The sequence below is a fragment of the Hyperolius riggenbachi genome, chromosome 2 (genome assembly GCF_040937935.1).
Source record: "Hyperolius riggenbachi isolate aHypRig1 chromosome 2, aHypRig1.pri, whole genome shotgun sequence".
Lineage (NCBI taxonomy): Eukaryota > Metazoa > Chordata > Amphibia > Anura > Hyperoliidae > Hyperolius > Hyperolius riggenbachi.
The window spans coordinates 305,035,729-305,060,210 of NC_090647.1; the positions used below are offsets into that span (position 1 = coordinate 305,035,729).

Below are 24,482 nucleotides of genomic sequence, written 5' to 3' on the forward strand. Positions count from 1 at the left end.
ATGTATTTGGCTAGTGTTGGCTCTGCCCACTTTTCCTAACCCTAACACACAATTACTTAATGACCAAGTATGTGAGCTTTGCAGTCTTTGGCATCAATAATTTGCAATAAAATAAAATTAATCTGATTGGCTGTGGCTCCACCTCTTTTCTGAATTGAAACCCCAATCCCCCAATGGCCAACTGTACCAGGTACAGGTGATTAACAGTGCAAGAATGGCAGCAATTAAATATTCCCCTTAAAGATTAATAGGTGGATTTTGATTGGCTTTTATAGGCTCCACCCACTTTTATGAATATTAATCCCAGTCACCCAGTGACCAACTGTGCAAAGTTTGAGAACCCTGCCATTAACAGTGTAAGAATGGCTGCAGTTTACATTTGCGCAATGAAATTTGTATTTTTCTCCACCCACTTATTTCCTAACATTGTTCAGGTATGTATTTGGCTGCTGTTGGCTCCGCCTACTATTTCTAACCCTAACACACAATTACTCAATAACCAAGTTTGTGAGCTTTGTGGTCTTTGGCATCAATAATTTGCATTGAGATTAAACAAATCTGATTGGCTGTTTGTGTCTCCACCCCTTTGTCTGAATTTGAACCACAGTCACCCAATGACCAACTGTACCAGGTTTAAGGCTTGTGTCCTTAACAGTGCAAGAATGGTAGCAATTACATATTCCCCTTGAAAATCAATACGTGAATTTTGATTGGCTTTTGTAGGCTCCACCCACTTCTCTGAATATTAATCCCAATCACCCAGTGACCAATTGTGCAAAGTTTGAGAACCCTACCATTAAATGTGTAAGAATTGCTGCAGTTTACATTTTCTCAGTGAAATTTGCATTTGTCTCCGCCTACTGATGACCCGGCATTGCCCGATTATGTATTTTGCAGGTGCTGGCTGCGCCCACTTTTCCTAACCCTAACACACAATTAATCAATTACTCAATGACCAAGTTTGTTAGCTTTGCGGTCTTTGGCATCAATAACCTGCATTAAAATGAAACAAATCAAATTGGCTGTTTGTGGCTCCACCCCCTTTTATAAATGTAAACCCCAGTCACCCAATGATCAACTGTACCAGGTTTGAGGCTTGTGCAATTAACAGTGCAAGAATGGCAGCAATGAAATATTCCCCTGAAAAATCAATAGGTAATTTTTTATTGCCTTTTGTAGGCTCCACCCACTTTTCTGAATATTAACCCCAGTCACCCAGTGACCAATTGTGAAAAGTTTGAGAAACCTACCATTAACAGTGTACGAATGGCTGTTGTTTACATTTTCCCAGTAAAATTTGTATTTGTCTCCGCCCACTTATGACCCGGCATTGGCCGCTTATGTATTTGGCTGGTGTTGGCTGTGCCCACTTTTTTTAACCCTCACACACAATGAATCAATTACTCAATTACCAAGTTTGTGAGCTTTGCGGTGTTTGGCAACAATAATTTGCATTGGAATGAAACACATCTAATTGGCTGTTTGTGGCTCCACCCCCTTTCTGAAATTGAACCCTAGTCACCCAATGATCAACTGTACCAGGTTTTAGGCTTGTGCCATTAACAGTGCAAGAATGGCAGCAATGTAAATATTCCCCTTGAAAATCAATAGGTTAATTTTGATTGGCTTTTATAGACTTCACCCACTTTTCTGAATATTAATCTCAGTCACCCAATGACCAACTGTGCAAAGTTTGAGAACCCTGCCATTAACAGTGTAAGCATAGCTGCAGTTTACATTTTCCAGTGAAATTTGTATTTGTCCCCTTTTTGGTTATGGGGATAAAAAGTATCCTATACTTTATTCCAGGTAATGTACTATGTGTGTGCCAAATTTCATTCAAATCCGTTCAGCCATTTTTGCGTGATCGAGTAACAAACATCCAAACATCCAAACATCCGAACTTTCCCATTTATTATATTAGTAGGATTTCAGTTTCTGTATTCTCCATGCCTGACAAAAAAGGCTGAGCTATTCCAAAAGTCCAATATTTTAACTTACTCAGTTAAAGTGACCATTAACAGTACAATTTTTAGGGAACAATTATATTTTTGATAAGCTTCTTTGAATGGAAAGAAAAGATTGTATTTAATTGATCCGCACCACTCGGACCCCTTTTACTAGGCAATCGCGCCTCAGCGACCCCTTCAAGTCGCGCCGTACTGTAGCACTGTGGTGCAACAAAATCAGTGAGGCATGCTTTCCATTGAAAGCATGCCTCATTTCTGGGATATCCACACAAGTCATTCGGTACCGCAATCACTGTTATAGCCCCATAGGGCTATCACTGTATCTGCAATGTGATGGTGCGTTTTTGAGTGACATAGTGTAAAAGGGGCCTAAAGAATCCAACTTGCAATCATATCTAAACCAGCTATGATCCTATCTATGAAATATGTGCCAAGTGGAGCAATCATTTAATTAAGGAAACTATTGATAATGAGATTGTTAAGTAAAATACGATTGTTCACTTACAATTGTACTGTTAATGGGCACTTGTCAATAAAAATTACCATTTAACTCTACCAATGACTATTGTGATTTAACATTCCACTGTTACGGTACATCTTTCTGTGCGTCATCTACATGTCATCATATCAAAAGAAAATAGAATGGTAAATACGATTCCTATGGTATCATACTGTATATTCTGCAGCAGTGTTTCATGCCATTTATAACTCATACTGAGTCTTTTGTATTTTCTTAGTAATAAGATGAGGAGCTCTGGTTGGTTCTGCTGCTTTGATGATCCTGTGTTCTGACAAACTCACCACCTATAAAGATGGGCATCTTCTGTCTTCTGTCCATATTGGGCCAGGCTTTCAGCAAGATCCTCAACCTTTGCAGCATGGCATGGGTGAGTTTCACTATTATACTATTGTTTACCCTGGGGGAATACTCTAAGCATTTACTCATTACTCAAGCTAAAATACATACTGATGACCTTTCCTTTAAGAATAGTATCTCGTTCTAGTCTTTTGACCTTTACATATCTTTTTCTACGGATAACATTATTTAGAGCTCTAGATAATATTTTTGCAAACAGAGGCTTGGTTTAGAATACCTGAAACATAAATGCTGAATTTGCGTATGTTACTATGAATATGTTTTGAACTCTTCCTTATTGAATGAGTGGCACATTGTCCGATTTGCTTAGTCATTTTTTCTGTATAAATCTACATCGACTGTATCATGAGAAAAGGGCATATGATTTTTTTTGGGGGGGGGGGGGGGGGTGGAGGGTGTTATACACTTCAGTTTTTACAGGCATCCCTTGGCATCACCGACCTTGTCTTCAGCAGTCACAAAAGATTGTTTCCAGCCACACATGTCTGAAGCGTGTTTAATTATTTCCAGGTCGACTAAAACACATTTCCGATAATTGTAGATCAAAATGATCCATGATCACTTCAGTTAAGTTTACAATGGACAGAATGTACAGATTGAAGGATGTCTGCTGAGTTTAACATTCTGTTCAATGGAGGAGGAAGTGGTAGGACAGGCAAAATATGTCCCATTACAGTTTACACACCGTCCTCAAACAAGGACCCATATGCAATTAACTTTTTCACATGGGTTCTCTCTTAGAAAATAATTTTTCAACTTTTCATCACTTAGTAATTGAAAAAGTATCAAAATGTAGGTGAAAGAGTTCTACCAAAATTATTCTGAGTATTTTCTTGCTTGCTGGTCTTGAAAAGACATTTTACTGACAAGTTGTGAAAATATAACCTAGGAGAAAACTCAGGAGAAAAAGTGAATTGCATATGACCCAAGGGGCCTTTTCAATTCGAGTTTTCTCCTAGGTGATATTTTCACACCTTATCGATAAAATGCCTTTTCAGGAACCAGCAAGCAAGAAAATACTCTAATTTTGACAGTAGGTTTCCACCTACTTGTTGGTACTTTATCAGTTGCATGGTGCTAAAAAGTTATTTTAAAGAAGCTGAAAAATGATCTCCTAGCAGAAAAGAAATTGAATAAGGGCCAAGGATAACTTATGGGTCCCTGAAGATGAGACTGCCAACTTCATAGGGACACACACTATGAAGTCACCCCAAAAAGTCATGAACGGTCATTTTTGTAACAAATGAGCATACTGGTAGGTAAAATTAATCTATTGAATACCAAAATAAATAGCCTGATCATTGAATATTTGTAGATCACAGATTAGATTAATGGGAGAAAGGTGCATTTCTGTTTGGACAGTGTTTGTATTGTCATTGAATGTCAACTTTATGATAAAATAATTCATCAAATTTCTGCTTTGCTAGGCTCACAGGTCAGCCATTGGTTCCATTGGTGCAGTGATTTGCTAATCACTGGCAATCAGCAAGTGCTGCAAAAGTGCCATTAGTGGGCCATTAGCCCACAACTGTTGTTGTGTGGAGGGACTCTGTAGGAGGCAGCTCAACTATGAAGTGACAGGTGGCAGAGGCCCACAGAATGGGCCTTCTGAGAGCTGAGCATGTTGCTGAGGGATGTTTTATATAAGATTCATGTCTACTCAGTTGAAACCAATGGTATACCAATACAGTATCCATAGCAGCTGCTATAGAGCCCAGAAGCTGGAATCCTAACAGGAACTGACAAATGGATTGTCAATGTTGCAGTCAAGCAGCAGTGGATTCGTGTAGGTGTTGAAAATTAAGGTCCCAGGTTTGAATCTTGGTCAGGACAAGTTCAGCTTGGATTGTGTATGTTCTCCTTGCAGTTGTGGTGTTCATGTGACTGGTTTGCGTCTTTAGCTGCTGTGTAGTGTTGTGTAGTGAATGTTTACTGATGCAGAGGCAGGCAAAGTCTGCTTTTAGCACAGTTTTTTGTGCACGAGCCGAACTTGAAATATTGTTTTGAAGATTTTTCTGAATAATGCATATGTTGGATTCTCCAAGCTGTCAGCTATGTACACAACTGAAATACTGTATATGTTAACTGTCTGGCTTGCCAAAGCAAAACTGTAATTCTGCTTGGCCCATCTTAATTTAGAAAACTGAACCACACTTTACAGCTAGCATAATGGGCTCTGATTTGAACTTTCACCCCATTTCAGGACAGCCTAGGCAGATCCATCCACAAGTCTTCTCACTGGTCAGTTCAGATTAGCACTACAGTGAGGTCATCATTCTTCTCTCTCTTCCTGTAATGTTAGAATGGCAACATTATACTCTGCAATAGAGCCCTACTGACTCAAATATCTGGTCTTACCTCCCTCAGTTTGAATGATGGGCATGACATAGAGCCAGAGCAGGATCATCCACAAGGCAATTTAGGCCAAATCACCTCACTTTGGCGCAGCACTGCCCTAATCATTTGGGTGCCTGAAAAGGCTTTAAAGAGAATTAAAGCTATAACAGCACTCAGTAACTAATTTGGGTGCTAGCAATAGCCAGAGCTCAAATTAGAAAATAAAAAACTAGGTAATTTAGATTGCCGGCAATAGCTAGAGCCCAAATTACATGTCGACACCCCCCTCCTGAGTTGTGACAATAGCAGTTATGTCATCCCGGAGTTCGGCTACAGCTCGGAGAATCCTGAGCCTGAGGCTTAGTGGGTATCAAGGGGCCAAACTGCCACCTTCCCTCACCACTCTCCTCCTCAGATTACCAAAAGGTTGACAAGAGGAAGCCAAAACTACTACCTTGCCTGGAGCCCCATTCTAAATCCATCCCTGCATAGAGCTGATAGACATACAATTAGGTACTCTTTATAGGCTGCATTGGAAATGTGTGAAGTGATTCTAGGTTACAGGTTCAAATAGAGTTCAGCTTTAATTACTGAAAGCATAAAACCCTTAAAGTACATTAGATTAGATTGACCTTTTTATCTACGGTAACTACTGATTCCTTTGTTTCTTAGAAAAGAGTGAAACTTCTCATATATAAGCTAGAGAGTGGCTTTCTATCAAACCAATGACATCACTATGTTATCTTTTCCTCTCATTGCACATCCTCATTCTTGCTCATTTTTATGTCACCAGCCCTAACTTGTCTTTTATTATCAAACTGCATCTGAGTTCAAACACTGTTCATCTGCTTTCTTCTTCATACCCGTTTCTTCTTCTTCTTTCTTTGTTTTCATAGAATCCATTCTTTTGGTACAAAATCACCTGGCGTTTCTTGCTGCAGTTTTCTCAAGAGGTAAAGAAATATAGGTCTATTCCTTGGGAATAGTTCCTGTTCCTTCCTAGCTAGCAATTCTTATGTGCACATCTGTGGGTGCTTCTCATTTTAGGCTGAATGGATGGGACGGTACATGAGAAAGCTAGAGATTGGTCATCTTTTAACAAGTTTCTGTCAAGCCGACAGCGGGAATATAGTACAGTGATGTGTACAATATAGCAGCTAGGCACAGATACATTTGCAATGAGTGTGAACAATGAAGGCCCTTGGAATGGTGCTATTACATACCATTCTGTATTGGTAAACCGTTTCAGAAATGTATCTTTTTTTTCTACTCTTATCTGCATTTGTTTCCACTATCTAGAGGGTCATTCTAACTCATCTTTCTCTACATAAAGACATAACTACTGAGAGCAGGCTTGCAGGTAGATCTGGGGCTTTAAGGGGGCTCCAAATACTCACCTTTCCTGTGGGGAGCCCCTGCATGGCAGGTGTTGTTGTGGTCACACTTGTTATGGTTGAGGAGAATCATGATGACTAGAGAATTATGGGAGGGGATCGTGGTGGACACACGTCTTATATAACCTCTCACAGATGGGCCCTCATTTGATTGGTTCATTTTTTAAGCTGCAAACATTTGCATACAGTTACCATACTATTTGCATCCACTTGTAATTATTTGTTGTGCTTGAACTGTCCGTTTTGGCTAGATTTGTATTAGATGTCCCATCTGCAAAGTAAAATATTAGTAGCTTGGACACAGTTTATGCCATAAATGATTTTACTTTGCACAACTCACCTATATCTCATACTTAGATTCGGGCAGCTATAATATTTGGACGAAACTCACCTACAGGGAAAGAGAATCAAATATCATCTTTAAGCAATGAGGATCAACAATCAGGTATGTATTCCTTAAACACATTTTGTTTTATGTAATATGTGTAGTGTCCCATAATAATTAAAGGCAGGGCCGGGCCGAGGCATAGGCTGGAGAGGCTCCAGCCTCAGGGCGCTGTGTAGGAGGGGGCGCACAATTCATTCAGCTGTCATTCCTAATTGTGTATGAAGCATAAAGGAATAAGAAAAGGGGATACATAGCAGTGACTGCAAGCCAGATAACTAGATATTAAGGTGTTGGGGAGGTTGTGGGCTCTGTGGCCCTCTTAGTCTAATAGCAATCAGTGTTTGACAGCTGGGGTGGGAGGGATGGAGGGGCTCACTTTGGGTGCTGGAGCCTTGGGTGCTGGAGGACCTTGTCCCTGCTGATTAAAGGATAAATGTTGTTACAATACAAATATGTTATTTTAGTTGGATATTGCTCCCTGATCAATAATCTATGTATAATGCCTTACAGAACCCCCCTCCCTGAAGAGGTATGAGGACTCCCTGATTACTTGTTTAATAAAGAAGCTTCTATACTGCACAATGGGGCAGTGGCTAGCAGTCTTACCTCACAGTGCTGGAGTCCCAGGTTTAATTACCACCCTGGACACCATCTGTGTGATGTTTTGTTTATACAGCAATTCGTTCTCAAATTGGCATGAGTTTCCTCCAGCAATGCCGCTTTTGCTATGACATCCCAAAATCACAGTGGTATATTACTTGGCATCTCTATAGAGGACAAAACCACATAACCACTTTGGCTGGCTGGACAGCACTATGCAGAGCACTAGTGAAGAAGAAGTAGAGGAGAACAGTGGTGGCAGTTACAGCTGGTCCAGTGGGTCAGCACAGAGTGACAGTGAGCGATGGTGCCAGGAGAGCCTGGCATGCAGCAGCAGACATCAGGTAAGTGACAGGAAGACTGCTGGCTCTATCAGTGGATGTGGGGTAACAGATGGATGTGCGCAGAGAGGTGGCAATGCTGTGGTGCTGAACAACAGATACCTGGCTTGCCATTGCTGGACATCGCTCAGCACATAGGAACATCAATGAGGTAAACGGCTACTATTCGCCTGAGTTATGCTCTTTACGCTCAGACATCACTCAGGTGAAGCGGCCAATTGAATTTCCGGTAAATCCTGAGTGATGTCAGTTGATAAAAAGCTTGCATGCTATGACCTCCTTATTACCTTGAACTGTATATGGCCCACTGTTCTGTATGATTGGTATTACCTTAGTGTTTGACAACCTACAGTAAATGCTATAAAAAAAGAGGAACGATAAATGCTTATTCAAATGCCAAGAAAATGCTGGTAAAGTTTTTTGGCATTTAGCATGAATATTAACCACTTCCCGACCGCCCACTACACAGGGGCGGCGGGGAAGTGGAGCCCTGCAGGACGGCCTCACCCACAGAGGCGGCGGTCCATTTAAGGGCATGGGCGGAGCGATCGCGTCATCCGTGACGCGATCCTCCGCCGGCGCCTGTCACCGCTCGCTCGCCGCAACATCCCGCCGGCTATACGGAAGCGCAGGCGGGATGTTAACCCCGCGATCGCCGCATACAAAGTGTATAATACACTTTGTAATGTTTACAAAGTGTATTATACAGGCTGCCTCCTGCCCTGGTGGTCCCAGTGTCCGAGGGACCACCAGGGCAGGCTGCAGCCACCCTAGTCTGCACCCAAACACACTGATTTCTCCCCCCCCTGCCCCAGATCGCCCACAGCACCCATCAGACACCCCCCCTGCCCACCCCCCAGACCCCTGTTTGCACCCAATCACCCCCCTAATCACCCATCAATCACTCCCTGTCACTATCTGTCAACGCTATTTTTTTTTTTATCCCCCCCCCCTGCTCCCTGCCCCCTCCTGATCACCCCCCACCCCTCAGATTCTCCCCAGACCCCCCCCCAGACCACCCCCCCCTGTTTACTGTATGCATCAATCCCCCTGATCACCTGTCAATCACCTGTCAATCACCTGTCAATCACCCGTCAATCACCCATCAATCACCCGTCAATCACCCCCTGTCACTGCCACCCATCAATCAGCCCCTAACCTGCCCCTTGCGGGCAATCTGATCACCCCCCCACACCAATAGATCGCCCACAGATCCGACATCAGATCACCTCCCAAATCCATTGTTTACATCTATTCTCTCCTCTAAACACCCACTAATTACCCATCAATCACCCATCAATCACCCCCTATCACCACTTGTCACTTTTACCTATCAGATCAGACCCTAATCTGCCCCTTGCGGGCACCCAATCACCCGCCCACACGCTCAGATTGCCCTCTGACCCCCCCTTATCAATTCACCAGTGCATTAATTACATCTGTTCTTCCCTGTAATAACCCACTGATCACCTGTCAATCACCTGCCAATCACCTATCACCCATCAATCACCCCCTGTCACCCCCTGTCACTGCCACCCATCAATCAGCCCCTAACCTGCCCCTTGCGGGCAATCTGATCACCCACCCACACCATTAGATCGCCCGCAAACCCGCCGTCAGATTACCTCCCAAATGTATCGTTTACATCTGTTATCTTCTCTAAACACCAACTAATTACCCATCAATCACCCCCTATCACCACCTGTCACTGTTACCTATCAGATCAGACCCTAATCTGCCCCTTGCGGGCACCCAATCACCCGCCCACACGCTCAGATTGCCCTCTGACCCCCCCTTATCAATTCACCAGTGCATTAATTACATCTGTTCTTCCCTGTAATAACCCACTGATCACCTGTCAATCACCTGCCAATCACCTATCACCCATCAATCACCCCCTGTCACCCCCTGTCACTGCCACCCATCAATCAGCCCCTAACCTGCCCCTTGCGGGCAATCTGATCACCCACCCACACCATTAGATCGCCCGCAAACCCGCCGTCAGATTACCTCCCAAATGTATCGTTTACATCTGTTATCTTCTCTAAACACCCACTAATTACCCATCAATCACCCCCTATCACCACCTGTCACTGTTACCTATCAGATCAGACCCTAATCTGCCCCTTGCGGGCACCCAATCACCCGCCCACACGCTCAGATTGCCCTCAGACCCCCCCCCCCCCCCCCCTTATCAATTCGCCAGTGCATTAATTACATCTGTCCTTCCCTGTAATAACCCACTGATCACCTGTCAATCACCTGCCAATCACCTATCACCCATCAATCACCCCCTGTCACTGCCACCCAACAATCAGCCCCTAACCTGCCCCTTGCGGGCAATCTGATCACCCACCCACACCAATAGATCGCCCGCAGATCCGACATCAGATCACCACCCAAGCGCAGTGTTTCCATCTATTCTCTCCTCTAAACACCCACTAATTACCCATCAATCACCCATCAATCACTCCCTATCACCACCTGTCACTGTTACCTATCAGATCAGACCCTAATCTGCCCCTTGCGGGCACCCAATCGACCGCCTACACGCTCAGATTGCCCTCAGACCCCCCCTTATCAATTCGCCAGTGCAATATTTACATCTGTTCTCCCCTGTAATAACCCACTGATTACCTGTCAATCACCTATCAATCACCCATCAATCACCCCCTGTCACTGCCACCCATCAATCACCCCCTGTCACTGCCACCCATCAATCACCCGCTGTCACTGCCACCCATCAATCAGCCCCTAACCTGCCCCTTGCGGGCAAACTGATCACCCACCCACACCAATAGATCGCCCGCAGATCCGACATCAGATCACCACCCAAGCGCAGTGTTTCCATCTATTCTCTACCCTAAACACCCACTAATTACCCATCAATCACCCCCTGTCACTGCTACCTATCAGATTAGACCCCTATCTGCCCCTAGGGCACTCAATCACCCGCCCACACCCTCAGAATGCCCTCAGACCCCAGCCCTGATCACCTCGCCAGTGCATTGCTTGCATCCATTCCCCCCTCTAATCACACCTTGAGACACCCATCAATCACCTCCTGTCACCCCCTAGCACACCTACCCATCAGATCAGGCCCCAATTTGCCCCGTGTGGGCTCCTGATCACTCGGCCAAACCCTCAGACCCCCTTCCGATCACCTCCCCAGTGCATGGATTGCATCTATTTTCCCCTCTAACCACCCCCTGAGACACCCATCAATCACCTCCTGTCACCCCCCTAGCACTCCTATCCATCAGATCAGGCCCAATACAACCTGTCATCTAAAAGGCCACCCTGCTTATGACCGGTTCCACAAAATTCGCCCCCTCATAGACCACCTGTCATCAAAATTTGCAGATGCTTATACCCCTGAACAGTCATTTTGAGACATTTGGTTTCCAGACTACTCACGGTTTTGGGCCTGTAAAATGCCAGGGCGGTATAGGAACCCCACAAGTGACCCCATTTTAGAAAAAAAAGACACCCCAAGGTATTATGTTAGGTGTATGACGAGTTCATAGAAGATTTAATTTTTTGTCAAAAGTTAGCGGAAATTAATTTTTATTGTTTTTTTTTCACAAAGTGTCATTTTTCACTAACTTGTGACAAAAAATAAAATCTTCTATGAACTCGCCATACACCTAACGGAATACCTTGGGGTGTCTTCTTTCTAAAATGGGGTCACTTGTGGGGTTCCTATACTGCCCTGGCATTTTAGGGGCCCTAAACCGCGAGGAGTAGTCTAGAAAACAAATGCTTCAAAATGACCTGTGAATAGGACGTTGGGCCCCTTAGCGCACCTAGGCTGCAAAAAAGTGTCACACATGTGGTACCGCCGTACTCAGGAAAAGTAGTATAATGTGTTTTGGGGTGTATTTTTACACATACCCATGCTGGGTGGGAGAAATTTCTATGTAAATGGACAATTGTGTGTAAAAAAATCAAACAATTGTCATTTACAGAGATATTTCTCCCACTTAGCATGGGTATGTGTAAAAATACACCCCAAAACGCATTATACTACTTCTCCTGAGTACAGCGGTACCACATGTGTGGCACTTTTTTACACCCTAAGTACGCTAAGGGGCCCAAAGTCCAATGAGTACCTTTAGGATTTCACAGGTCATTTTGCGACATTTGGTTTCAAGACTACTCCTCACGGTTTAGGGCCCCTAAAATGCCAGGGCAGTATAGGAACCCCACAAATGACCCCATTCTAGAAAGAAGACACCCAAAGGTATTCCGTACGGAGTATAGTGAGTTCATAGAAGATTTTATTTTTTGTCACAAGTTAGCGGAAAATGACACTTTGTGAAAAAAAACTATTAAAATCAATTTCCGCTAACTTGTGACAAAAAAATAAAAACTTCTATGAACTCACCATACTCCTAACGGAATACCTTGGGGTGTCTTCTTTCTAAAATGGGGTCATTAGTGGGGTTCCTATACTGCCCTGGCATTTTAGGGGCCCTAAACCGTGAGGAGTAGTCTTGAAACAAAAATGACCTGTGAAATCCTAAAGGTACTCATTGGACTTTGGGCCCCTTAGTGCAGTTAGGGTGCAAAAAAGTGCCACACATGTGGTATCGCCGTACTCGGGAGAAGTAGTACAATGTGTTTTGGGGTGTATTTTTACACATACCCATGCTGGGTGGGAGAAATACCTCTGTAAATGACAATCTTTTGATTTTTTTACACACAATTGTCCATTTACAGAGGTATTTCTCCCACCCAGCATGGGTATGTGTAAAAATACACCCCAAAACACATTGTACTACTTCTCCCGAGTATGGCGATACCACATGTGTGGCACTTTTTTGCACCCTAACTGCGCTAAAGGGCCCAAAGTCCAATGAGTACCTTTAGGATTTCACAGGTCATTTTGAGAAATTTCGTTTCAAGACTACTCCTCACGGTTTAGGGCCCCTAAAATGCCAGGGCAGTATAGGAACCCCACAAATGACCCCATTTTAGAAAGAAGACACCCCAAGGTATTCCGTTAGGAGTATGGTGAGTTCATAGAAGATTTTATTTTTTGTCAAAAGTTAGCGGAAATTGATTTTAATTGTGTTTTTTCACAAAGTGTCATTTTCCGCTAACTTGTGACAAAAAATAAAATCTTCTATGAACTCGCCATACTACTAACAGAATACCTTGGGGTGTCTTCTTTCTAAAATGGGGTCATTTGTGGGGTTCCTATACTGCCCTGGCATTTTAGGGGCCCTAAACCGTGAGGAGTAGTCTTGAAACGAAATTTCTCAAAATGACCTGTGAAATCCTAAAGGTACTCATTGGACTTTGGGCCCTTTAGCGCAGTTAGGGTGCAAAAAAGTGCCACACATGTGGTATCGCCGTACTCAGGAGAAGTAGTATAATGTGTTTTGTGGTGTATTTTTACACATACCCATGCTGAGTGGGAGAAATATCTCTGTAAATGGACAATTGTGTGTAAAAAAAATTAACAAATTGTCATTTACAGAGATATTTCTCCCACCCAGCATGGGTATGTGTAAAAATACACCCCAAAACACATTATACTACTTCTCCTGAGTACGGCAATACCACATGTGTGGCACTTTTTTGCAGCCTAACTGCGCTAAGGGGTCCAAAGTCCAATGAGCACCTTTAGGCTTTACAGGGGTGCTTACAATTTAGCACCCCCCAAAATGTCAGGACAGTAAACACACCCCACAAATGATCCCATTTTGGAAAGTAGACCCTTCAAGGTATTCAGAGAGGGGCATGGTGAGTCCGTGGCAGATTTCATTTTTTTTTGTCGCAAGTTAGAAGAAATGGAAACTTTTTTTTTTTTTTTTTTTTTCTCACAAAGTGTCATTTTCCGCTTACTTGTGACAAAAAATAATATCTTCTATGAACTCACTATGCCTCTCAGTGAATACTTTGGGATGTCTTCTTTCCAAAATGGGGTCATTTGGGGGGTATTTATACTATCCTGGAATTCTAGCCCCTCATGAAACATGACAGGGGGTCAGAAAAGTCAGAGATGCTTGAAAATGGGAAAATTCACTTTTGGCACCATAGTTTGTAAACGCTATAACTTTTACCCAAACCAATAAATATACACTGAATGGGTTTTTTTTTATCAAAAACATGTTTGTCCACATTTTTCGCGCTGCATGTATACAGAAATTTTACTTTATTTGAAAAATGTCAGCACAGAAAGTTAAAAAAATCATTTTTTTGCCAAAATTCATGTCTTTTTTGATGAATATAATAAAAAGTAAAAATCGCAGGAGCAATCAAATAGCATCAAAAGAAAGCTTTATTAGTGACAAGAAAAGGAGCCAAAATTCATTTAGGTGGTAGGTTGTATGAGCGAGCAATAAACCGTGAAAGCTGCAGTGGTCTGAATGGAAAAAAAGTGGCCGGTCCTTAAGGGGTAGAAAGCCCTAGGTCCTCAAGTGGTTAACTTGAACATAGCCAACTCTTTCAAGATAACTGAAGTTATAAGGGCTCAATGGTTCAGATCCTGGTTTATATTCTGAAGGAAGATTGTTACAAATGGTGCAGTTTGAGCTAATATCACATGAATAAACAATCTTTAATGTGTTTCAAGCCTAGCTTTTATTACTTTCACAAAAGTACCCGCATGGTGATTGCTGTGTACTTTCACCAACTTTCCACTGGTCAGTCCTGATCTGCACGTGAGTAAACCTTTCACACAGGAATGCAGAGATATTAGACATGAGGAGAACTATACATACTCTACTGTGGAGAAGTACACAGCCAGCCAGAGAGTCATTATATGTCTTAGGGCTAGTTCACACCAAGAGCGCTTTAGAGCACTTTTTTTAAAGCGCCAGCACTTGGCTACTGTAACCCCATGAGGGTGTTCCCACAGCAGCATTGTGATGTTTGTAAAATCGCAAACGGGCTGCATGTAGCATTTTTTGGAGCGATTCAGCGTGAATGAATGCGCAAAAACGCTCTTTCATTCGAAAATCGTTGTCCAAAATTGCTTAGCAAAAATTGCTGTGAACCAGGCATTATAAGGAGAGAAATCGGCAATCGCACTTAAAGAGACACTGAAGCGAATAAATGTTGCCATTTTTACCCTGTAATTCGGTAGTCTACTAGCAGAAGTAAACCGCCGCATCCTCGCCACAAAATGAGGGCTTTAGACCCCCCAAATCCCCGGGCAAACATCCACGACCAAGTTGGTCGTGGATTCTGCTGCCCTGAGAGGCAGAGCTTTCTGCTGTAGCTCTGCCTCTCTTGACGTCAATCGCTGTGCGGATCTCCGCCTCTCCCCGCCCCTCTCTATGAAGGAAGAGTGAGAGGGGTGGGGAGAGGCGGCGATCCGCCACGATTGACATCAGTAGAGGCAGAGCTGCAGCTGAAAGCTCTGCCTCTTTGAGGAAGCCCTCGTTTTGCGGCGGGGATGCGGCGGTTTATTCCTGCTGAGACTCCTGAAGCGAATTACAAGGTAAAAAAAGGCAAAATTTATGCGCTTCAGAGTCTCTTTAATTACAACTGATTTGATTATATTACAGTCACAATTACTGTTTTGATAATCCTATTTTACCCACAGAATCAAGTGAGTTGCCAGGTTCTGGCCATTTCAGTCAGATTAGATCAGGCATGGGCAAACTTGGCCCTCCAGCTGTTAAGGAACTACAAGTTCCACAATGCATTGCAGGAGTCTTACAGCCACAGTCATGACTCATAAAGGCAAATGCATTGTGGGACTTGTAGTTCCTTACCAGCTGGAGAGCCAAGTCTGCCCATGCCTGGATTAGACAATTCCATTCTCAAGTCTTTAAATGGTTGCCACTTTTTTAATGCCATATTAAGAAAAGTTAATCATATTTTGGTCACTGACAATCAGTGCTTGGTAGCCAGTACATTAATTCCCCCAGATTAGCAATCTGTAGCCTCATATACTTGTATGAGGCAATGGATCACCAGCTGCAATTTTAAGTAGTGGATCCTTGATTTTAATTGCAGCGATGTACCACTGCCTTTGAAAGAGGTGCTCTAAAGGTAGCCATACACTAGTCGATTTGCAATCAGATTCGACCAACAGATAGATCCCTCTCTGAATGAATGTGATCAGAGAGGGATCGTATGGCTGCCTTTACTGCAAACAGTTTGTGAATCGATTTCAGCATGAAACCGATCACAATCTGTGAAGCTGCCTGTCCGGGGGAGGGCTGCCTGTCCTGTAGAGGGCGCTCTACTGTCTAAACTTCCTGCCGGGACAGGAAGTTCAATGAAGCTGCAGCCGGTCCGGAGCCCAATGCGGAGAAGAAGCCGCGGGGACAGAGCGGGACTCGCGCCGGCCGAGGCAGGTAATGTATTTCCACTAGCATTGGTCGTCGGGCATTCGAACGCCGCTATCGACGCACTCCCGACCTGCCAGTGATGAACCAAAATCTTCCGCCCGGACGGATCGACGGGAATCGACGGGAACTATTGATTTTGGATGGAAATCGATCATTCTGTCAGCGTTTGCGCAACGATTTCACAGCAGATTCGATCACAGTGATCGAATCTGCTGTATATCGGTGGCAAAATCATTAGGTGTATGGGCCCCTTAAGACAAATTCAGAAACACCACGTTTGACTTAAAGAAGAACTAAACTAAGAACTTTCTTTCAGCTCTAAAAGATTAGCCACAGCATTGTAACCTTCGTGGAAAAAAATATTCATTACAATTTATAGAAATCCTTAAAAAAGCTGGAATTTCAGTTGGTTTCACATCTGCATAAAGCACTAAAAGGGTTAAGCCTCAGTGTTTACTATAAGAACAACTGCCTAGGCAGAGCTCTCCTGCAGTCTATTCACAGTTACTGTTAAGAACTAATTAGACAGGTTTATCTACCTAAACAAACACAGAACACAGAAAAGTTCAGGTCCACTTTAACCAGGCAATATAAACAGAACACATATATTTGTTGTAGTGGTTATATAAAGTGTAGTACTGGCCAACTAATGCTGACACAAGTTATTTGCATAATGTGCATTACATAGTTTGAGTAACTCTCGAAAAACTTTGTATGTGCTATCTGTGCAGGTAAAGTTTAATGTAGTTTAGTGAATACCCCTCATTAAACCTTAAATCATCCTGTAGCAACATGCTACAGCATGGTGGCAGCATTAAAGTGGTATAAAACCCTGACATAAAATTCAATAAAAACATGTTTTCCTACGTATTTATATGCCATACGGTTATCATATTTGCTTTTGTGCATAAGTATTAGTATTCATTTAGAAATGATACGTTACCAAAGTACACTTTTTTTGCTCTGAAAGATGACTTTTGCATTTTATTTATAACTGCTTTATTCATGTTCTAACAAGCAGAAATGCTTTCTAAATTGTCTGACTTTGTTCAGGGGACAGTGTTGGAGAAGTGTTTATTTACATTCCTCACTTGATACAATTAAACACAAGATAACATTATCTACAACTTCGGATGCGTCCAGATTTCTCTGCACAGAACTTTTAAGTCCTGTGTGTAACCCTTTGAATGCTGTTCTAGTAAAAAAAATGCTGGTTGTACATAATATGCTGTAAATAATCTATTAGAGCAAAGAAGAAATGCTGGCTTTCATTCCGCTTTAATGAGTAAATATTCTGAAAGGTACACTTTCACAAAGTACCTTTAAAGAGTAACTGTTAGGCAGAAAATACACAATAAGTTCTCTACTGCAGGCTAATAGAGCAGTAGAAAGGATGCTAACCAGGCAATGTAAAAGTTTAAAATCATTCTTACTTTTGTAGATTTCTCTCCTCATGCCCCAGGCTCTAAAAGTGTATGCAAGGCCGCAGAGAGAAGTGACAGGCATGCTGAATCAGCCTGATTGGCTGATGCCTCTGTCACTCATCTCTCTGCACTGCGATTGGCCGCCTGGTCTCCCCTTGTCTGCCTGATCGTTGCTGTTGTTAGAGCACACGGAGGGGGGCCAGAGGCTATCTCCTGTCACTGTCCTCTGCCCCCCTCCTTCAGTGGCATGTATGTGATCGCCCCCACACACACCCCCGCGCGCCGCCGCCGCTGCATCCTTTTTCCCCGCACTGAGCTAGCTTTGGGGAAGGATAAAGGTGGCGCACACACACAGACTCCCGGAATAATGGTTCCAGGCGCTGCAGTATCCTTCTACACTCTCTGCACTAGTGCAGAGAATAGATGGGAACGACAGCGCTTGGGTCCATTATTAGGTGAGTCTGTGGCTGCTGCATTTATTCCTCCCCGCTGTGCTCAGAGTCAGTGCGGGGAGGAGGGGGATGCGGGGGGAAGAAGATCTAGCCGGACACAAGATGGCCCCTGCCAGCAACAGGAGCCTTGTAATATATAAACATGAAAATAACAGAAATCAAAACTTTGACACTACGATACACATGTTATGTAAGTAGAGCATGTATTTATCTACTTACATATGTGTTTTTTTGAGGGGGGCATTTTAGAGCTAACAGTTGCTCTTTAAATAGCTTGAAAATGGTCATCCAATAATCCATTCAGCTGATACGGAAAATGTAACACTGCCTAACGGAGTGCCGAATAAAAAGATAAGATTAGACTGTGAGAGTGAAGTGCCCATTGCCCTCAGGGTGTTTAGAAGAGTGTGAAAATTTAGGTCTGTGCATTCAGATGGGCATTAAGGATTCCTCTGCTGTATTTTATTATGCAAAGCTGGTACCTCTCATGATCCATTTCAACTATGCTTTTAGCATAGTAATATTTATTAATATGCATTCCTGTAGATGGAGAGGAATTAAGGGATGAACTCAGACGGATGCAAGATATTAGCACTTCCTCAGTTAGCAAGCTACACACGTTTGAGGAAAAGGTTGGAATGCTTGAAGTTGACTTGTCAGAAGAGAAACAACTATGGAGAACGAGATACCAGGAGCTCCTTGTAGAGCAGAAAGCATTAAAGGAGCAGGTAATTACCAGCTGAAACCAAAGAACACTGTAACACTAGTGTACAAATATAGACGTGAAAATTTTACTTTTTTTTTTTTTTTTTTTACTTATGTGGACATATCAATATTTTCTATCTTTATTTAAGCCCATTAAAGGTGATGTAACTTAAAAAAACTATGATAGGCTCATGCACTTTGCCATTCGTATTGGCGGCAATAACTACCTGTATGTCATATAATAGAGTTTTGGGATTTCAAGCTCCCTACACAGCCTCAACCGCCATCATCCAAAACGAGCAATGGGTCAGCCAACAAATTTTTTTTTTTTTTTTTTTTTTTAAATGTCCCAACGAAGGCTAAAGACAGTGACTATGGTCCATGTAGACCAGTTCGGATGATAATCGGTGTTAGTTTTTTATAATGAATGATAACAAACGGTTGATCCATTTAAATTACTCAACAACAAAAAAGTGACATTTAAAAATTACATTAATATATATCTTAGGAACTATGTTATTTTTGCAAATAATTGCTTTGAATTAGTAATATAGTATAAGCAAACACAAAAGTGAAAAAATACACCTTATTTCCAAATAAAATATTGTCACCATATATTGTACTAGGATCATAATTTAAACATTGTAATAACCGTGACAAATGGGCAAATAAAATGTGTGGGTTTTATCCACAGTAGCACATTTTATTTAAAAACTACAATGGCTAAAAACTGAAAATAATGATTTTTTTTTTCCATTTTGTTTTTCTTATTATTCCTGTTAAAATGCACACAGGATAAAATAATTCTTAGCAAAAAATACCTAATTGGTGGCGAAAAAAGCAGAAAGCCTAATTGGTGGCGAAAAAAACAAGATAGAGATAATTTTGGTGTTATAAGTAGTGATAAAGTTATTGGCAAATGACTGGGAAGAGCGCTGAAAGGTAAAAATTGCTCTGGTCCATAAGGGAAAACTCTACCTGTAGTGGTCAAGTGGTTAATACTTACGTAATGACTCTGAATAGTGAAAAATAATTTTGATTTTTTTTCAAAGCAGGAAAGATGTGTGCTTCCAGAAGGTAAAACATCTGAGAATTCAGTGCATCCATCAGATGATGAGATTGATGGGATTGTAGAATCAAATTTAAATATTGGCGATGGATTGCATCAGCGATTAGGTAGGAGAATTAATTCCACTTGTGTTATATACTTACATTTCACCTTATCACTGCATCTGTACAGAAAAACAAAAGATGAAAATTTGTAGTAGAAACATGGTACTTATTATATCTTGCTAAAAAAAATCAGGTTGTTTTACAGCCTAGCAACTTCTGGAATACTTTCTATTTTATCTGTAAGCAGCTCTGTCTTATAGCAGCTTTAATTTACCATATATACTGTAATTGCGTATAGCATGAACCATGCATTAACCTAACCCCCACTTTTGGCCTATAAAGTAGCCCATTACCACCTCCCCATATACCGCCATAGCCCCCCATGCAGATCGCAAGTATATACGGTATATATTTGCTTCCAATGCATGCATGTAAACATATCTACCCGTCCTCATTCCAGGCAGTTTCTGTGTCTCCCTGGCAGTTTTTGACCTGGCCAATAGAGCTCCAAGCTCACTGTCATGTGACTGCAGTGATCCTGGAGCGCTAGTGGTCAGTTCAGGAACTACCGGGAGGTGCAGGGACCGGAGCTGGAATAAGAACAGGTAGATATGTATTCTGCAGCACACTCCAGCACCAGCTCTGCATACAGAGGCCCCGCTGTTGGTATATCACTTGCAGATAAGCTGACCCCACCCCCCACATTGCAACCAAAAATTGGGTGTCAAAAAGTTTGCTTATCCGCAGAGTATCAACATTGGCACTTTTATGGTAAGAAAGTACATTTTGAACAGGTCTAAAAGTGGTTCAATTTTTTCATGTGCTTTTGGACCCTAAAATCATGAAAAAATCATACCAGCAGAGAGTCTGCAGCAGCCCCAGCACTTACTCACCTCCCTGGGCTCCAGCGCTGCAGTTTTCCCTCCGTTTTCCGGGTGGCGCTGCAACCCTAAAGTGAGATTGCCGGCTGCTGTAATGACGACAGACGGCAATCTCACCAGGGGGAAGCCGAGCCACGGAGGAGCGGAAGAAGAATGGCGGCCGACGTCAGGATCCCCCGGGTGGTGAGTTGAAATGCCCTCTGCGCACATTGCTCTGCATACAGCCTACAGCGGCTATCCCGAGTGCAGGTCGGAGTTACCGCTCTGAGCTGCGGTTTTCCGCCCCGACCATAGCTCGGGGTGCGTACGTTAAAAAAGGGCGCCGGGAAAAAAGGGCGCAGGGTTTTAAAAGATAATCATGAATAACGTTTAAAAAAAAATTGTGTTATATTTCGTTTAAAAATAATGTTTTATAAAGTTATAAATCATTAAATAATGTGTATAAAATCGGCAATTTTAAAAACGTTAATCTTCCCTGTTTAAAAATTGAAATTTATAATAATGTTTTATAAAACATTAATAAGAATTTTACAAAAGCTATACCTAACCCTACTCTCACACAGAACCCTCCCTGTACCTATCCCTAACCCCTAGACCCCCCTGTTGGTGCCTAACCCTAAGACCCCTCTGTTGGTGCCTAACCCTAAGACCCCCCTGGTGGTGCCTAACCCTAAGACCCCCCTGTTGGTGCCTAAACCTAAGACCCCCCTGTTGGTGCCTAAACCTAAGACCCCCCTGTTGGTGCCTAAACCTAAGACCCCCCTGTTGGTGCCTAACCCTAAGACCCCCCTGTTAGTGCCTAACCCTAAGACCCCCCTGGTGGTGCCTAAACCTAAGACCCCCCTGTTGGTGCCTAAACCTAAGACCCCCCTGGTGGTGCCTAAACCTAAGACCCCCCTGTGATAAGCATTAATAACGTTTAAAAAAAATATGGTGCGGTTTTTCGTTTAAAAATGTGAAAGAAAAAAAAATGTAAGTACGGTTTTTCGTTTAAAAGTAATGTTTTAAAAAATATTGTACTGTTTTTCGTTTAAAAATAATGTTTAAAAAATTATAAATCATTAAATAATGTGTAATCATGAGAAACAGTTATAAAACATTAAAAGTCTCCGGGCGCCGCTTTTAAAACGTTATTTTTCTCCGGCGCCCTTTTTTCCTGTTGGGCGCCGATTAAACGATATTTATTATGGGAGTGAATGGCGGCGCCCTTTTTGTCCACCTGCCTCATGCGCCCAAATTTCCTGCTTCCCTCGGGGTTACCGCCAAGGAGGTGAACAGGATAGTCTACATTAAAGTGACCATGATGTAAACTTGGGCAATATAAACTGAGCATACCATGATTAAACTGCGGAATTAGAGCTTACATACCTTCATTTAAAAATTGCACACCAAAACAGTTATACTGTTTAGAAATGCTGACAGGACAGGACTGGAACGGAAATGTACAGATTTATGTGTGAACCAAGCCAAAGCAAATTGCCCATTCTTTGCAGGTGCACAAACATTTTTTTTTCATTATTATACATTTTTATTGATTCATTGCTCTACTAGAAAACAGAAATGCAATAAAGGAATCATTATACAATAAATGCAATGGTATACAAATGATGGGCATCATAAACTATACACTACATGAAGCTGTCATTAACATGGCCAAATTGGCTGACAGCTAACACGTAAATGCAAACGACCTAGGTTATCAGATCCAGTTGACTAAATAGTCTGGTAAATGCTAACCGTCCATGCATCTATAATCATAATCCGTATATTTTGCATTACAAATATTAACAAATTAAAGTAACACAAGCCAACAACTGCTTTATCTTTGAGATTTACAAGCAGGTGCACAAACATTTTGACTGAGCGCATATCAGGGAACTCGCAGTGGCATCTGCTGGAAACGTAAGTTGTTGCACTGTTGCTTTAGTAGATCTATCTGAAATTCTTAAGGTAAAATACACTGCCTACCTTCTTAAAATAGCATCATGTGTTCTAACCCTCATGGTGCCCATACACGATACAATAAAATGTTCGATTTTCCCGTTTATTCAATCTAAATAATCGAATCGAATGAAAGTTGAAAATATTTTTTTTTCGATCAAGAAATTCATAGTTACATAGTTATTTTGGTTGAAAAAAGACATACGTCCATCGAGTTCAAGCAGTACAAAGTACAACTCCAGCCTGCTCCCTCGCAATCCCTGTTGATCCAGAGGAAATTCGAACGATTATCCAGTTTTTTAGAGAAAAATCTGATTGGACATGCTGGAAAAATCTTTATATTCAATCTAACGGCATAATCAAACTACATTATCTAATCGAAAAAAATAATTGTATCATGTATGGCCACCTTTAGTGTTGGAAAACAGATAAATTGTTGTTTGTTCACTGCTGTGTCATCCATTTTTTTAATTTTCCAAGGATGTCCTTTTTTTCAAAAACTTGTCTATATGTATTACAGACAGGTAATCTTTTCCATATTCCTTCAGTGAATCACGGGGTTACATATGGTCATTCTGCTTTCTAAGCTACTTAGTGCATTCTTAGAGCTGTGGTCCTGCCTTTCTGAAACTGTACCTGGAGTTATGTTTTTCTGCTTACTGAATAGTTAATAGTTTAGAAAACTTAAAGGGACACTGTAGGGGGGTCGGGGGAAAATTAGTTGAAGTTACCCGGGGCTTCTAATGGTCCCCCGCAGACATCCTGTGCCCGTGCAGCCACTCGCCGATGCTCCGGCCCAGCCTCCGGTTCACTTCTGGAATTTCAGACTTTAAAGTCTGAAAACCACTGTGCCTGCGTTGCCGTGTCCTCGCTCCCGCTTATGTCACCAGGAGTGTACTGAGCAGTCACAGACCATACTGGGCCTGGGCAGTATGCTCCTGGTGACATCAGCGGGAGACGAGGACACGGCAAGGCAGGCGCTGTGGTTTTCAGACTTTAAAGTCTGAAATTCCAGAAGTGAACCAGAGGCGGTGCCGGAGCATCGGTGAGTTGCTGCGCGGGCACAGGATGTCTGCGGGGGACCATTAGAAGCCCAGGGTAAGTTCAACTCATTTTCCCCCGACCCCCTACGGTATTCCTTTAAACTGTAGTGAAAATAACATAAATAAAATTGCTTATTTTTTCATGATTTATTTTATAGATTTAAAAGAGTATTTAATCAGTGTTTGCCCATTGCAAAATTTTTTCTCTCCCTGAATTACATTTTGAAATTTATCGCTGGTGTTGACATCTTTAACTCTGCCAAGCGATCTATGCACAGAGGGAGATCATGCTACTTGATTGGTAGTTGGAAACAGCTATTATTTCCCACAATGCAACGAGGTTCACTGAAGGCAAACTGTCAGGACCCAGGTGCTGACATCACACTGTGGGAGGGGTTTCACCACACTATCAGCCATACTGATTTCTCTGATGAACTATTTGAGAAAAGGTAAAGATTTCTCGTGGGAAAGGAGATATCGGCTAATGACTGGGATGAAGTTCTATCCTGGGTTAAAGTTCTTGTTTACTGTTCTGCCTTAGTTCCTCACTAGCATTGTAGTGGTAATGGTCAACTATATATGTGCTTCGCATAGTGGTAATCATTGACAAACTATTCCCCTTGCCCAGCCCACGTGTCGTGTGTGTGTGTGTGTGTGTGTACAGTGTGTGTGTGTGTGTGTGTGTGTGTGGGTGTGTGTGTGTA

At 42.4% G+C, this 24,482-nt stretch overlaps 1 protein-coding gene across 4 annotated transcripts in view; it reads left to right on the forward strand.

The window, feature by feature from the left end:
* LOC137544373 (uncharacterized) overlaps positions 1–24,482 on the forward strand; it is a 98,342-nt gene that overhangs the window by 23,737 nt on the left and 50,123 nt on the right. For 2 of the 4 annotated variants that reach the window (XM_068265442.1, XM_068265441.1), the window contains exons 2-6: positions 2,708–2,857; positions 6,081–6,137; positions 6,936–7,023; positions 18,642–18,823; positions 19,853–19,976. In XM_068265442.1, coding sequence (XP_068121543.1) covers positions 2,783–2,857; positions 6,081–6,137; positions 6,936–7,023; positions 18,642–18,823; positions 19,853–19,976 — 526 coding nt within the window. In that variant the 5' untranslated portion in view covers positions 2,708–2,782. The remainder of the gene's footprint in view (positions 1–2,707; positions 2,858–6,080; positions 6,138–6,935; positions 7,024–18,641; positions 18,824–19,852; positions 19,977–24,482) is intronic. The other 2 variants (XM_068265443.1, XM_068265444.1) reach the window with 2 other exon arrangements.